Source organism: Vespa velutina, chromosome 19 (assembly GCF_912470025.1).
Source record: "Vespa velutina chromosome 19, iVesVel2.1, whole genome shotgun sequence".
NCBI lineage: Eukaryota > Metazoa > Arthropoda > Insecta > Hymenoptera > Vespidae > Vespa > Vespa velutina.
The window spans coordinates 1916598-1934097 of record NC_062206.1 but is presented as its reverse complement, the minus strand read 5'-3'; the positions used below and the strand labels follow the sequence as shown (position 1 = coordinate 1934097).

The following is a 17500-nucleotide window of genomic DNA, read 5'->3' as shown; positions in this document are numbered from 1 at the left end:
TAACTAACCATTGATGGTTCGTATTACGAAGATACCATGTAAATGCATAAACACATTATTTGCTTATACTAGGAAATTCTATAGCGATGTTCACAGAATGGAGGGAGAAACTTAAAAGAGAGAGAGAGAGAGAGATATATAGGTAGGTAGATAGATAGATAGATAGATAGATAGAGAGATAGACAGAGATAGAAGATCTTTTGCTGTATGAAGGATGAAATCTGAATGCCGAGAGAGAATCGATGTGCTTGTATGAGAGACATCCATATGGAAATTATCCCCACCATTTTACAACAACCCTTATCCTCTACGCCTCTCATCCCTCATCCCCCACATCACTCCCATCTCTCCATCTCAACCTAATTCTCTTGCGTTCAATGAACGATCTTCTGATGAATATATATATATATATATATATATATATATATATATATATATCTACCTTTAATAGAAAGGATTCTGGGACAAAGAGAGAAATAGGCAGCAGATGAAATTCATCGGAAAAAAAAAAGAAAGAAGGAAAGAAAAGAAGAAGAGAAAAATGTCGGGAGAAAATAAAATTCTTTTCGACAATGGTCGAAAACAATTACTCTTATGTCCTTATGTCGTTCGACATAAATTTTCGATGAATTAGGATATTCGAAAGATTGATAGATGAAATTATGTTAAGAAAAAAGGAAAAAAGAAAGGGACGAAAGAAGAAATGAAAAGTAATGTAAAATATATTATTTCAAATTTTTATTTTCAATAATAATCAAAATCAATCGTCTTTTTTCTTTTTCTTTCTAACTTGTTCGACAAATTTCGATGTGAGAAACAGAGAGAGACAGACAGAGAGACAGAGAGAGAGACAGAGAGAGAGAGAGAGAGAGAGAGAGAGAGATAAAGAAAATAACGAAAAAACAAATTTATAAAATAAAAAAACAAGAAATAAATGTAAAAGGATTAATGATGAAAATTTTAGAAATAATTAGTCCTATACGTAATGACCTGAATACATAGACATATATATATGTATGTTATATATATATACGTATATATGTATGTGTATATATATATATATATATATATATATATATATATCAAGGAGGATAGGTTAAAGTGATCCATCCGTACGACGACGTTTTACTATCGTGGATCGTCCATAGGTAGTATAGCTGGTGCACGAACGACGAGAAGAGGATTGACTTTAATGTCAGGATTAGGAGCTGCAAACCGAAACCCAAGGATAATCCCTATAGGGGCGGAGTCAATTAAGTCGAGCTAAGGTACCCTATACTCTAAGGATATCCCTTTGGAATCCTTGAAATCGCTCTTCAGGATCAAGCATGTCGGACTGCTATCTCGATTCGATCGCATCTCGTCTGTCTCATTTTCTATATCACTATTACTTATCTTTCTTTCTTAATTCTTACTTGTTCTTTTATCTCTCTCTCCCTCTCTCTCTCTCTCTCTCTCTCTCTCTCTCTCACTCTTTCTCTCTTTAATCTCAAAAAAAAGATAGAGAAGATTTTATTTTTTAAAAATAAATTTATCACGATAATCAATGTGTAATTCGAAATTCATATTTGTCGAATAAAATCAGATATTTCGAAATATTTTATCCATCTCTCTATCTTTCTCTCTCTCTCTCTCTCTCTCGAAAAAAAGAAAAAAGAAAAAAAGATAAAAAATTCAAAAAAAGAGGAGATAGAGAGGATTCCCTTTTTTTTTCTTTTTCTTTTCTTTCTTTTTTTTAATTTTTTTTTTTCCTTTTTTTTTTTTTTTTTTTTTTTTTAGTAAATTTACTCTGTAATCAATGAAGTTTGAAGTTCACTTTAGTCGAATAAAATCAGAGATTTCGATAGATTCCATTTCTCTCTTTTTTCTATACACATACACACACATACACACACACACACACATATATATATATATGTCGCAAGCTTCCGTAGTTTCTAACGAGTGCAGTCGACGTATTACCACGCATTCATCCTTTGTGCCGAGCCCAAAATCCCAGACTCCAAGCAACCAACGAACTCCTCCTACGTTTTGCACGCGTTATTACCACGAAGCTGGTTATTTTCCACGTCCACGTCTGCTAGAACGAAGTCTGGAAAATCACGCTTCGTTGGAGAATAACTCGACGAGTTGAGCCTGTATTTCTCTCTCCCTCTCTCTAACTCTCTTTATCCTACTATTCTCCTTTTCTTTCGCGTGCCCAAAATTTCACGTACTCTTCCTATCTCTTTTCATTTTTCTTTTTTTTTTTTTTCTTCTTTTCTTTTCTTTTCTTTTTTTTTTTTTTTTTTCTTTTCTTTCTTTCTTTTGTTCATTTGAATCTCTCTTACAAATGTGATCTGCCTTCTTCTAATGAAATTCGTTCAGAAAAAAAAAAAAAAAAAAAAAAAAAAAAAAAAAAGACAGGAAAAAAGGAAAAGAAGAAAAAAAAGCAGAAAAAGGGAGGCGAGACGAAGAAAAAAAGAAAAGAAAAGAAAAGAAAAGAAAAAAGTAAAATCGAATCTTGAAACTAACCCGATACGTGTATCTTTTTCTCCTTTCTTATCATTCTTTTTTTTTTCTTTTTTTAGTCTCTCTCTCTCTCTCTTCTTTCTTCCTTTCACCCTGAAAAGGTTTAAAGATTTTTCTCCGTTGGTCGGGTTCGACGAACGAATGAAATTTGTCGTGCAATCGATTTCGAACTATTTCGATGCGCATAACGTGTGCAAACGTATTCGGGATTGATACGGCCCTGAAAATTCTATCCGCTGTCCGTGAATGATAGCAACGTATCCAGGAAGCGAGTAAAAGCGACGTGAAAGCGCGATATTGAAAGGAGGAAAAACGAATGCTTTTCGTTGCTGCATCGAAATCGATATGTGAATACCTATAGTTGAACTTTTCCGTATAATAGGATACGATAAGATACCGTATGAAAAATACCAAGATATATTTTATTTAATAACAATGCCATTCTTACAATTTCTCTTTCTTTCATTTTGTTCCTTTTTTTTTTCGTTCTTTTCTATTTTTATTTTTTTTTTTATTTTTTTTCTATTTTTTTGATTATCAAACGAAAATATCACCGCTGACAACATATCTCTAATAATAATAATAATAATAATAATAATAATAATAATAATAATAATAATAATAATAATCCGTAAAAATGCATGTTTTACAATTCCATTGTCAAAATAAAAATATTTCCACCGATATATTTCTAATAGCATTCAACTCGTTGCACTTTTATCTCCCGACGGATATCGCGCGCGCGTAGTATAAATAAGAAATGAATTTTTTTTCCTCTTTCTTTCTTTTTTTTTCCCTCCCTTTTCATTTCTTTTTTTTTTTTTTTTTTTTTTTTTTCCCCCTACAATTTTATTTCCAAATAAAAAAAAAATATTTTGCATCGATATATTTCTAATAGCGTTCAACTCGTTAAACTTTTATCACCCGCGGTAATGTCATCAATAAAGGATGCATCCTTTTTGACGATTGTATTTAGAGAAAAAAGAAAAAAAAAAAAAAAAAAAAAAAAACCGAGAAACAAACGAAAAGAGAGAAAAAATTTTTAATAAAAACAGAAAGGATAAATGAATGAATGAAATTCAATATTACAAATGAAAATCGACCTTTCAAACTATCAATATTTCCTTCCTTAAATTATTTATTTTCAATGAATATAAAAACAAATCGGAGTAATATAAACGTCATAATAACAAGGACGTGTAATTAATGAAATTGTTTGGTTGACGTGATGCCTACGAATATAGTTTGAATGTAAAATCCGCGTAGCATATGCTGGTAGTAACTCGTACATATGTAATATGGAACATGGTGGTCTAGAAATGGTGGTAATTGAATCGTTCGCGAGATTCCGACGATGGTTGTGGATGTTTGACGCGATGTTTAGTACCGTGCTAATTCAAAAGCGATCGTGCGAACACGGTAGAGATTAATCTAACCACCCCCCCCTCTACGCCGCCTCGCCTCAACCCACCCCACCCCACCCCACCCCATTCACCACCCCTTTCCACCGAAAATATTAATAACATTGATTCGACGTATACGATAACAAAACAAAAAAAGAAAAATATAAATCAAAAAAATGTAATTATAATAATAATGTAATTATAGAATAAAATTATTATCCAATTGTATTTGTTGTTCGTAGAAAAAAAATATTAAAATGTAAAAAATATTTCGATTCTCTTGATAGAAATATTCATTTAATTATTAAATCATATTTAAACGTTTCCTTTCTCGAAATAACAATGATTATCTCAGACGAGGAAAAATAATTACGTGAAGACGTTATATCCCATTTTCAATTATTATTATTATTATCATTATCATTATCATTATCATTATTATTATTATTATTATTATTATTATTATTATTAATATTAATTGTCAATGATGGATCAAAAATTTCCCTGATATATTTATAACAAACCAACCACCAATCCGTGCATTAATAACTTTTTCATCGTTCGTACGAAATCTTTTTAAGGGTGAAAACAAAAGAGCAATTCAATCGATCGTACGGTCTAGTGGAAAACATAAAAGAAAATAAAAGAAGAAAAAAATAAAGAGAGAGAGAGAGAGAGAAAGAGAGAGAGAGGGATAGGGAGAGGGAAGGAGGGGGCGGGGAGAGAAAAAAAGAAAAGAAACAAAAAAATGTAGATCAATCGAGGGAATTAGAATAAAAGAAGCTTTTCAAAGGCATATCCGTAAAATCTCTCTCGATGGATCCTCGATAGGTTTAATGAAGCCGAATATCAGATTGGAATAAACGATAATTTCGAATCTACGAGGTACATGGGATCCTCTCTAATGGCAGATCGAATACTCACTGGGATCCTTGACGGCAGTGATGACGAGCCGGAAGCCATTCATGTTGGTGCCCCAGGCGTCGGTGACGTATTTCAACGTCACGAAGTTCGTACGCGTATAAATCGCACCAACGCTGTGCTTCGTGTTTCTGCAGGACAGGTCAGCCTAGAGGACAAAAAGAAACGTAGGTATTCGTTCAGCATGCATACGTGGTGTGAAGAAGAAGAGAAAAAAAAAAAAAAGAGAGAGAGAGAGAAATAGAGATGCTACGTGTGTCTCTTTCTCTCTCTTTCTCTCTCGCTTTTTCTCCCTCTTTTTTTCTCTTTCTCTCTTTCTATCTCCCTTTCTATTTCTTTTTCTCTATCTCGCTTGCTCTTAAATCCAAAACTTTAGATTTACGAGCGCTACGATTTTCACCATTCCGTTTCGTCCCGACGAAATGAATTTATTTCGAGAGAGCAACACCCACACACCATTGACCAACGACGATGATCTTCTCTAAAGAATAATTCAAAGATATATCTAATATTATATATATATATATATATATATATAATATTCGATGACGTATGATACATATGTACAAATATATGTATCATAAGTATTAATACATGATCGAAACAATAAATTTTTTTAGAAAATAAATAAAATAATAATTAATAATATGACATAAATATAAATTTATGCTATAATTCAAATATATATCTAATATAATATAATATAATATAATATAATATAATATAATATATATATATCGAATATTATAAGTATTAATACAATAATACTTATAATATTAATACAATAGATAGGTATATAAAATTTATAGATAATAAATATAGAGATTCGATAAAAAGAATATCATTCGATGGTATATATATATATATATATATATATATATGATACATATGCAATTATATACGTACATATATAATACGTATGTATCATAAGTTATTAATAAGTGAATTTTTTTTAGAAAATAATTACATCTTGAATAAAAAGAATAATAATTAATAAAGCGATATAAATATAGATTTATGTTATAATGATTGCTCTAAGAAATAGATATAGAAATAGATAGATAGATTAGGAACAACTTGTTGAACGTAAACAAAAAAAAAAAAAAAAAAAAAAGAAGGAAAACAAAAAGAAGATATTAAACGAAAGATATACTCTTAATTAAAGTTGCAAACGTAATTTCCATCATTCCGACTTCACTTCTCTCTCTCTCTCTCTCTCTCTCTCCCTCTTTCCCTGTCTCTTTCTCTGTCCATCATCCATTCTTTTTCTATTTCTTTCCTTTCATTTTTTGTTTTATTTTTTTCTTCCTTTTTCACTTTTCTTTTTTCATCTACCAAAGGTACCTTCGTTATCACGAAATATTAGCCGCTCCGTCCTGGCTCACTTAATAACTGTCTTCTTGCCGCTCCAATTAGTGCGAGCGAGCTGCTAAGCCCGGAGCGGATAATCTATATTTAATTACCCCTCTATCCTCCCACCACGCGAACACACGACCTTTTACAGCTTAAAACATACGCGTACGCATATATATGTATATATATATATATATATATAAAGAGAGAGAGAGAGAGAGAGAGAGAGAGAGAGAGAGAGAGGAAGAGACAGAGTGCATATACGGTATACCTGCCTAATAGTCGACTGCATCGAACAAGCCAAAATAATTAGTCTGAAATACATAGGTGCGTGGAAAATCCTAACACCAAACACTATATATATATATATATATATATATATATATATATAAATAAGTAAATATATATATGTATATATAATATCATTATCTATTTTTGTTTCTTTTTATCTCTCACATTCGTACTATATATATATATATACGTACCATATATATATATATATATATATATATATATATATATACATATACTATACCAGGAGGGAGATTTGCCAACGAAACTAAACGATTTTAATCCCACGCGACTTATCACCTCTTTCTTCCTCTCTTGCTCACATACATGCATACATACATCACATATATACACATACACATATACTCTTACTCTTACAATTTCGAGAGTTATTTTCAAGCATACTATGCTAGCGATTAAAAGGGAAGATTTAGAATGTCACCGTTGCCGTACGTTGAATTTCTATTCTCTCTCCGACAAAGGGATGATCTTTTCCTAGAGCAAAAATGTCGAGAATAGTAAAAGAGAGAAAGAGAGAGAGAGAGAGAGAGAAAAGATGGTTTTCTCCCTTATCTAGGGAGGATAAGGGGAATAGAATTGGAAAGAGCTAGATAGGCAATGAAAAAGGATGAGAAGGGATTCTGGAAAGGATGCCATGAGATAAAATATACATATATAATATTATATTATTATATTATATTATCGTTTATCAATGATAGCCAATGAATAATTGAAAATTTGCCAAAGATCATCTACCTCCTCCAATTCCCTTTCAATCGTCCTATTATCAAATTTTTAAATACTTTTTTATTCCCTTTAAATCACAGATAATGCGATAATACGCCATTCGGAAAAACATTTCCTTTCTTCATATTTAATTTTTCCTAAGCACTAAATTTATTCTCCTTCTTCTTTGTCTTTCCTTTTGTTTGTTTGTTTGTTTTTTATTTTTATTTTTATTTTTATTCCCTTCTCCCCCTTCGCATCCACTCACCTACCCACCCACCGCCTCTACGCCACCCTCCCCCCCCCCTCTCCAAAAAGACTAGAAAAAAACAAATAAAAATGAAAGACAAGTAATATACATTTGATAGATCAATTTGTTACATTTCCTTCTTTGAATCCTTTATTTTATTCTTCGATCCCAAAGGAGCAATAAAAGATAGATAGAAAGAAAGAGATATATATATATATATATATACGTGTATGTGTGTGTGTGTGTGTGTATATGCGTGTACGTATATAAAAGATAGATAGATGGATAGATAGATGGATAGATAGATGGATAGATAGATAGAAAGAGAGAACGAGAGAGGGAGGGACAAAGAGAGAGAGAAAAGAAAAAAGAGACAAGGAAGAAAGTTGAAGCGCGTTAGGGTGAAAGGCCCCTTTTCCAACGGTGAATCAACCCTCGACGCAAATCGATAAACTACCCCTGTTTCCATTTGTTGAGACCATGAGCCGTTCAAAGGCATTCAGAAGCGTTCGAGACAATTTATCTCGGCATATAAAAGGGTCACAACGATGTGTGGATATATATATATATATATATACATTCTTATATCGTCTAATCGTTTGGTTAATCGAGTCGATAGAACGACGATTAAAACGAGCCATTAGAAAAGAAAAGAAACGAATAAACGAGGCAAAAGAAAAAGGAAAAGAAAAAGAAAAAGAAAAGGAACGAAAAGAAACGAAAAGAGAAAATAAAAAGGACGAATGAAGGAATGAAAGAAACTGAATAAAAAATAGGGCAAAATGAAAAAATAATAAAAAGAAAAAAAAGAAAAGAAATAAATAAATAAATAAAAAAAAAAAAAAAAAAAAAGAAAAAAGAAAGAGGTTTAGTCGAGTAACGAGTAATTAAGCTTTCGAGAAATTACTCGGTGAAATAATGAAGGACCGTTTAGTTTGCTAAGCTATAAACTCTCACGATATTTGCAGTGAATGAAAGAGCTAGAGAAAGAGAGAAAGAGTGAGAGAGAGAGAGAGAGAGAGAGGGAGAGAGAGAGAGAGATAATGAATGAATGAAATAAAAAAGGAAAAAATAATTTTAATTTCTCGTTGAATTATGCAGTACGATTTCATAGAATAAACTGACCGGAAATGAGGGAAACGTTTTGGTAAGGTCGTTTTGAAAATATTATCACGATTATTCTTCATTTTATTTTTTTCCTCGTACTTTCTCTCTCTCTCTCTCTCTCTCTCTCTCTCTCTCGCTCTTTAAATATACTTGCAATTAATATTTATCATCAAATTATTATATTATAATTTCAATTAACAAGCTTAACAGTGAGCTAATGTTAAATGTCAAAACAATGAGAAATCACGCATAGAATTGAATTGTAAGTAAAAAGAAAAAAAGAAAAAAAAAAAAAAAAAAAGAAAGCGAAAAAAAAGAAAGACGAGAACAAAGAAAATAGAAAAGAAAAGAAAAAGGATAGAAAAGAGGACGATTGTACTCGATCGATCGATCATTAAACTTAGATATCTTTATCGATATTTTCCTTGTATACTTAAACTGTATACTTTACTCGATGTTCTTTACTTTTGTATACCTTTGTACCTCTTGAAAGGCTCTTGGAAGAGGCTCTCACGTTTATCATAATTGCATCTCGCGGTTTCCTCTCCTCTCCTCACCTCTCCTCACCATTTCATCATCACTCCTCTCCTCACCACTCCTTACCACTCCATTCCTCTCTCTCTCTCTCTCTCTCTCCTTTCCTTTACTATTTCTATCCCTCTCTTTTCTACGCCCTATGAAACCCGACCGACGTTTCCTAACAGAGCAAAGGGAAAATTAGTATCAGGAGTTTAGTTTATCGTCAAGACTACCATGAATTATGGATAGATCGACTTTCTTTTAACTCTTAGAAAAGTCATTCTTAAGCTAATGCATACTCTCGAGTTGCATTACTTTTTTTCTCCCCCCCCCCCCCTCAAAATACTCGATGAATACCTTCGATCGAAAGAAAGGAGAAAAAGGGAAGAAAAAAAAAAGAAAAAAGAAAAAAGAATAGAAAGAAAGAAAAAAGTGAGAAGGAAAGAAAAGAAAGGAAGAAAAAATTAATCATATCCAACGATTAAATCTCTCCGTATTATTATCATTATAATTATAGAAAGGAAAAATAAAATCCATCGGAATATAATCAATATCATGATAGATCATTAAGAAATAATAATTTCAACGAGAATGACTTAATCGAATGATCATTCCTTTTTTAAACGAACCATTTAAATCCAATTCTTTTCTTATCTTTTCTTTTCTTTCTTTCTTTCTTTCTTTTTTGTCGTTGTTTATTCTTCTTTCATTATTTTTCAAAGAAACTTTTGTCAAATACAATACATTTTCATCTACGAAATAAAATAAAACAATAAATAGATGAAAATTAAAGTATATAAAAATCAAAGACATTACGTTTAATAATTTCTTATTAAACAAAAGCAAAAAGAAGAAAGAGAGAGAGAGAGAGAGAGAGAGAGAGAGAGAGAGAGAGAGAGAGAGAAAAAAAAAGAAACAAATACCTAAATATATAATATTTCACCTTAAAACAAATCAAGATCATAAAATATTTCCGATTACTTAAGTATCTTATAGGGAACTTAATATCATCGATTTATCGTCAACGTAAGAGGCCATATAAAGAGGGCTCTACGATATAGATAGGCAAGAAAGCAAACAAGCAACCAAGCAACCAAGCAAGCAAGCAAGTAAGCAAACAAGCAAGAAAGCAAGGAAGCAAGGAACCAAGCAGGCAAGAAACTAAGCAAGCAAGCAAGCAAGCAAGGCAGGTACAGGGCACGTTCCTTGTGTATGATACTTCCTACCCATTCTCCCTCTCCCTCTCCCTCTCTCTCTCTCTCTCTCTCTCTCTCTCTCTGTCTCTCTTTTTTCATCTTATTCTTCAACCCCTATATCGTTTCTCTCGAACCTGCAAGATATACGTGAAGTACTACTTAATGGCTATGTAGGCCAGCAAAGAGCTCTAGAAACTGAATTTACAGGCACTCTCTCTCTCTCTTTTTCTCTCTCTCTCTCTCTCTCTCTCTGTCTCTCTTTCTATCTCTCTTTCTGTCACTTTTTCTCTCTTTCTCTTTCTCACCAATGGTGACAATAAAAAGGATAAAGGCCAACTTTTTCTTCTGGAAAAAAGAATAAAGTAAAATAAATCTTTCAAAATACAATGTGAACGCACGTATTACTTATAAAAATGTATTTCTTTTTTTTTTTTTTTTTTTTTTCCATTCTACATAATGAAATTTTATCAATGATCTATTATCAATAATTAATGTAAAAAATTTCTTTAACAATTCCATTATGATTTATTATTATGGAAATGAGCAAATATTATGTGAATGAACGTTGTCGGCAATTAGAAATAAATAATGAGAGAGAGAGAGAGAGAGAGAGAGAGAGAGAGAGAGAGAGAGAAATGAAAAGGTAAACGTGTATGTATATATGTAATTGATAAAGCGCGTTTCAAACAAATCTAGGTTGAAATTGCAAAATTAATTACTATTATTTTAATGTAGGCCATGAAATTTTATGCATTTAAAATCGAACATGATTCAACAATGTGAAATCATCGCGTATGTTAAAAATCTTTAAAAATAATAGGGCACATAGGGAGGATAATTAAATCGTTCGTAGATAATCAATAATACGATAGACGAATGATGGTCGATCCGATATCTTTTTTCGAGAATTAAATTAATAAATGAGAATAAAAGAATAAAGAAAATGGAAAAAAAAGAAAGGGAAAAGCGAGAGAGAAAAGAGAATAGAGGAACTAAAAGGAAAGCTCTGATTGTGGATTATCAAGGGAGTCTTTTGAAAATAAAATAAAATAAAATAAAATAAAATAAAATAAAGTAAAAAAGAAATGAAATAAAGTAAAAAAAAAAAAAAACAAGAAAAGATAAAAAATAAAAAAGAAAGAGAGAGAGAGAGAGAGAGAGAGAGACAGAGAGGGAAAAAAAAGAAAGAATGAATGAATGAACGAATGAATGAAAAAGAAAGTAGGGTATCGCGATAAAGGATCGATCGATATCGAGCTGATGGCCCATAAAGACGAGGATTGTAGGGTGAAAAGAGAAAGAAGGTTAAAAAAGAAAGAGAGAGAGAGAGAGAGAGAGAGAGAGAGAAAGAGATAAAAGAAGACAGACAAGTCCTACGTTTTTTACACTTTTACTAGAAAAAAAAAAAGAAAAAAAAAAGATGAAGTTAAGCATCAAAGTAAAGTATAATGCTAATGGTGGAAATTAATGGGCTACCTTATAGAAAGTTTTGCGATTTTCTTCTCTCTCTCTCTCTCTCTCTCTCTTTCTCTCTCTCTTTCTTTCTATCATTTTGCAAAGAAAAATTAATAAAAAAAAGAGAACAAAGAAATTTCCAACCGATTCGATTCTTTTCCCTTCTACTTCCTTTGTGAATATATTTCCAAATTAATATTTACATGTTAAAAGAATACTTTGTCAGTTCGTAAACTTTTCGAAGTACTCGCTTACACACACACAAACACGCACACACGCATAGAGAGAGAGAGAGAGAGAGAGAGAGAGAGAGAGAGAGAGAGAGAGAGAGAGAGAGAGAACACGCACACACAGACACAATGATAATTCGTCTCTACTTGGAAAGAAAGTTGGAAACTTTCTATCTTCGTTAAATGTGCGATAACAGAATCGTCGTCTTACTCGTACTGGTCTCGAATGATAACGAAAAACTTTAAGGATTTTTAAAAAGAGAGAAAGAAGAAGAAAAAGGGAGAGAACGAATGAATGAGAGAGAGAGAGAGAGAGAGAGAGAGAGAGAGGCTGTTAAAAGTAGAGCAATTATTCTATTCGTAATAATATTTATATACTTTGATATAACCTTATCACAAAAATGTATTAAAAACAATAATAAAAATCATTATTGTTTAAATTAACATTCATCAAATTTCTTTCTTTTATATTCTTCAATTATATTATTTTAACTTCTTTCTTTTTCCCCTTTTCCTTTATTTGTATACCAAGTTAAAAATATTTTCATATATAGATAATTAACAAGTAGAAATTAATAAATTGCTTTGTTTTTCCGTGTAAGTGGAGGAGACTGATCATAGATACTAAATTCTTTTTCGTTTAATTATAATTAAATATATTTTTCTCGAATCATTATGTATTCACGTTTATATATATATATATTGACATATTGGGACTGTTAGTATTTCGCAGAAACATTTAATAAAACGAAAAATATGAACTGGTTGATTCAATTTATCACCGAAATTAGAAATGATCCAATCGAGAAATCATGGCGTATTAATTTTTTTTTACCTTTTTTTTCTCTCTCCGATAAATAAAATATCCCAATGGTATAAATTTGTCTTGTCAACGAAGAAAGAAAGAAAGAAAGAAATCGTAATTAATGGAAAGTTATTAATGAAAGAAACAAAAAAAAAAAAAAACAAAAAAAAATAATGAACTATCCCATAATCGAGCTTGCAACTCAAACTTTTGTAATAATTCAATGGTCCTGGGCAATTCGATCGATCGCACGCTTCGAATAAACAAAATATTTGAGAAATAAAATTTTTTTTTCATAAACAATGTATAATTAAATACGTGTATGAACGTAAAAAAAGAGGGGGAAAAAAAATAAACGAAAGAAACAAAACAATCGACCATAACACAACTGTTTTTCTTTTTCGTTTTTTTTTTTTTTTTCTATTGACGCAAATAAATTTCGATATTATTTCAATCTTACAAAATACAAAAAAAAAAAAAAAAAGAAGAAAAATATCCTTTCCAGGAGATAATACTTACAAATGGAACGTAGCTATCGAGAGATATAGAAAAAAAAAAAAAAAAAAAAAAAAAAAGAAAAAACAGAAAATTAAAATCAATAAATTAAATCTCCATGAGAAACTATGAATAAAATAAAACTGAGATAACGAGAAACGAAAAAAAAAAAGAAAAAAAAAAAAGAAAAAGAAAAAGAAAACAAAGAAATAATACAAAATAAAAAATAAATAAAATTGATATTTTTATTCACTCCAATTCTCATATATATATATATTCCGATGATTCTCACTTCATTCATAATTTACTCATCCTCCCTCGCATAATAATTACGATAAAGAGAAATGTCCATTTCTCAATGAGAAAACAAAAATGACAGTTCAGATCATGTCATTGTGATCGAGGATCTCGCAAAAACTCATCTTCGTTCATTGTCTATATCGTATCTTTTATACTATCGAACGATCTCTATTACATAGGAGAAGGAGAAACGTCAAAGAGGTACGTAAATATGTTTCTATGTATTTCTTCTTGAATAGATATATATATATATATACGTATATATGTGTGTGTGTGTGTGTATGTGCCCATGTAAATTGTGAGTATGTGAGTATATGTGAGTACGTGTGTGTGTGTGTTTTTGTGTGTGTGTAAGGGAACTCGAGCAGAATAAAAGTGGACGACCAATCGTTTGTTTTATCAGCCGTTAGATGAAGTATCTCTTGTATGTGTAGAAAACGTTTACTTGGTCTCTTTGTCTCTCTTTCTCTCTCTCTCTTTCTCTCTCTCTCTCTCTGCCTCTCTCTCTGCCTCTCTCTCACTCTCTCTCTCTGTCTGTCTACATAGAACATTTTCTATACATATACGTATATAGATATGCTTACATGTATACGTGTGTGTATACGTTGAGTCTGAATATACGAGGGTGAATGAAAAGATAAAGAAGGAAAATAGTGAGTGGAAAGAAGAAGGAGAGAGAGAGAGAGAGAGAGAGAGAGAGAGAAAGAGAGAGGAAATATCAGAAACACTTGACATTATCTTCATTTTATCTAATTCAAAACCAAGATAAATATAAATTGATGATTATCGATCGATCGTTCGATATCATTAATTAAATCGTACAAATCAATGTCAAGATTAATGATTTTCATCAAACGAAAATATCTTTCTCGCTTATGTAATATCATTCTCTCTAAAAGTGTTGATATCAATTTCTTCAGAAAAAAAAAAATAAAAAAAAAAAAAATATAAACATATTATCGATTGATTTGTTAACTTTAATATCAAGTTAAATAATAATTTTATGGATTGTAAAAAAGAAATAATTGTATGCGTGTATATGTGTTGATTTACGTCATTGTTTTAACAAACTCTCATCTATGTAATTATTATAATTAGTCTATCTGTTAAAAAAAAAAAAATAATAATAATAATAAACAAGCAAACGAACAAATGATAATGATTTTCTTCTCAATAATAAAAGAGAATAATAAAAAAAAAAAAAAGAATAGTCTCTAGATCATCTATTGTCCTAACTAATGAACAAGATTTTTATTGTCGAAAAAGAATTACGTTACACTAAAGAATAATTTGTAAATAAATGCAATTCCATTCATTTCTAATAATAATAATTATTATTTTGTAATGACAATTAATCGAGTATAGTCTGTAAAGTATTGAAACGATCAAAACAACTTGTCTTCTATATCTTATCTATGGATTACGTGAAAGAAATTATACGAAAAAAAAAAAAAAAAAGAAAAAAGTAAAAAAAAGAAACCCGTATCATTTTCTGTCAATTCAATGAGAATCCGAGACTAACCGTTCGATTATCTTTGCAAACGAAATGAAACAAACGTTAATGATTAAAAATGATCGTATCATTCGTTATAGCACGCATATTCGTAATCACAGATTTCGTAAATTAACGCGAAAGGAACGAAAAACTAGAGGAAAAAAGAAAAAATACAAGGAGAAAAATACGAGTTATTTTTAATCAATCATCGACGAATGAGATAATCTTACTTCTTTTTTCTTATCTTGCGAATTTATGTAAAAAAAAGAAAAAAAAAAAAGTGAAACGGACGATCGACACTTACGCCATTTTCAAATTACGGATAATATGATGAATATTTGTAATATTTGTTAAACATTAAAGAAAAGAAATGGTATCGTTTTTCCAGCGAAGGAGGACGGTGGAGGATCAAAAAGATCGGATCCTTTTTCTTTTTCATTTAATTATAGTTAACTATATTTTTCTCGAATCCGTTCCGTATTCACCCTGATACATATTGACATGTTGGTATTGGTGGTACTTCGCACAAACATTTCATAGAACGAGAACTATGAACTGGTTGACTCAATTTATCACCGACATACATTGTCAAATTACCGAACGTACACGTCATGGACTCTGAAATATATATTAAAAATGATCAATCGATAAATCGTATATAGTGTATTATTATTATTTTTTTTCTTTGATAAATAAAATATCTCAATGATATAAATTTGTCTTATCAACGAGGAAAGAAAGAAATCGTAATTAATGGAAAGTAATTAATAAACAAAAAAAAAAAAATAAAAAAGAATAAACTATCGTACCGTCCCTGTTTGATCCATCACCAGGAATGACAGTGTCACTGGCTTCCTCTGTCGAAATGATCGAACGTACATTACAATTCTCACTCTAATATACCTTATCGAATTAATTATTACACTTGATGTATATTTATGACATACATATATATATGTATGTATGTATGTAAATATGTTTTACTCACGACATCTCGTAACAAAATTACAATCCCTATGAAGCGATTGACCTTGATAATAAACCGGTGCACAATTTTTATAAATATAACGAGGATGATAAAAATCTGGACTACAATAAGAGTGATTTAGTTTTTTGCAAAAAGGTTCGACGTTCTTTCCTAAAAAAAAAAAAAAAAAAAAAAAAAAGAAAAGAAAGAAAAAGAAAATACAATGTCGGTGTCAATGATTATTTCACATTGAAAATTTGTCTCACGAGTAAAGAAGAAAAAGAAAGAGAGAAAATTGGAAAAAAAAAAAAAGAAAAAAAGAAAAACTCTCGACAAAATGGACGTAATTTTTTTTTTGTCCTATTTCTCTTTCTCTTTCTCTCACTCACCTTCGTAACCAGGTTGACAATAACACATTAAATCAGGATCAGAATGTATTACAAAACGTTCACCGTCGGAATAAATTTCACCGCTTACATTGCACTTCGGTCTTTGTTTTATATCGTCCACTATATATAAAAAAAGAAAAAAAGAAAAAAAAAAAAAATGGTGAATCAAATTTCAATTAAAAATCATAATGTCATTACGAAAGACACCAGCACGTTTTATCCTATTTCGGATAATTTACAAAATATATAATAAACTCACGACAAACTTTTGGTCCACCACAGCACCGATCCGGTGAATGTTTTAAATAACAATTTGGAGGATATTTAATACGAGGACAATCGACTATAGCACATATGAACGAAGCACTGCAAATAAAGGAAAGAATGAAATTTTCTTTCTCTTCCTTTTTTTTTTTTTTTTTTATTTTGCTTTTTTTTTCGAGAAAAAGAAAAGAATAAAAAGGATGAAAAAACAAATTGTATCCTTCAAAATCGACGCTCGTTGTAAAAGAAATTTATATCGATCATATAATCCATTTAATAATATCATTGAATATATTGAAATAATAAAAGAAAAATAATTCACTTTTTTTTTTGTGTCTTTTTTTTCTTGTTTTTTTTTTTTTTTTTTTTTTTTTTTTTTTTTTTCGTTTACTTACATCCCATCACTTTCTTCCCTGCAGAAACAACCTCTGTCGCATGGATTTTTATCCTTTTCTTTCAGAGATTCTCCGATCGAGTATTCATTGCCATTCACGTAACACTTATTCCTGGATCTTAATTTAAAATGATCACAATTATATCGAACGGCACAACAATCAGATTTGTTCCCGTAAACGGGCTTACAACCCAAACTTTTGTAATAATTTAATGGTCCTGGACAATTCGATTGATCGCACGCTTCGAACAAAACAAAATATTTGAGAAGTAAAATTTTTTTTCGTGATCAATATATGATTAAATACGTACGTGAATGTAAAAAAAGAAGAAAAAAAAAAAAAATAGACGAAAAAACAACAAAACAAAACAATCGACAATAGCACAACTATTTTTCTTTTTTTTTTTTTTTTTTTTTTTTTTTGTTTTT

At 30.4% G+C, this 17500-nt stretch overlaps 1 protein-coding gene across 5 annotated transcripts in view; it reads right to left on the bottom strand.

Moving 5' to 3' along the window:
- LOC124955601 overlaps nt 1-17500 on the bottom strand; it is a 135162-nt gene that overhangs the window by 17914 nt on the left and 99748 nt on the right. For all 5 annotated transcript variants that reach the window (XM_047510223.1, XM_047510226.1, XM_047510225.1 and 2 more), the window contains one exon: nt 4839-4983. In XM_047510223.1, coding sequence (XP_047366179.1) covers nt 4839-4983 — 145 coding nt within the window. The remainder of the gene's footprint in view (nt 1-4838; nt 4984-17500) is intronic.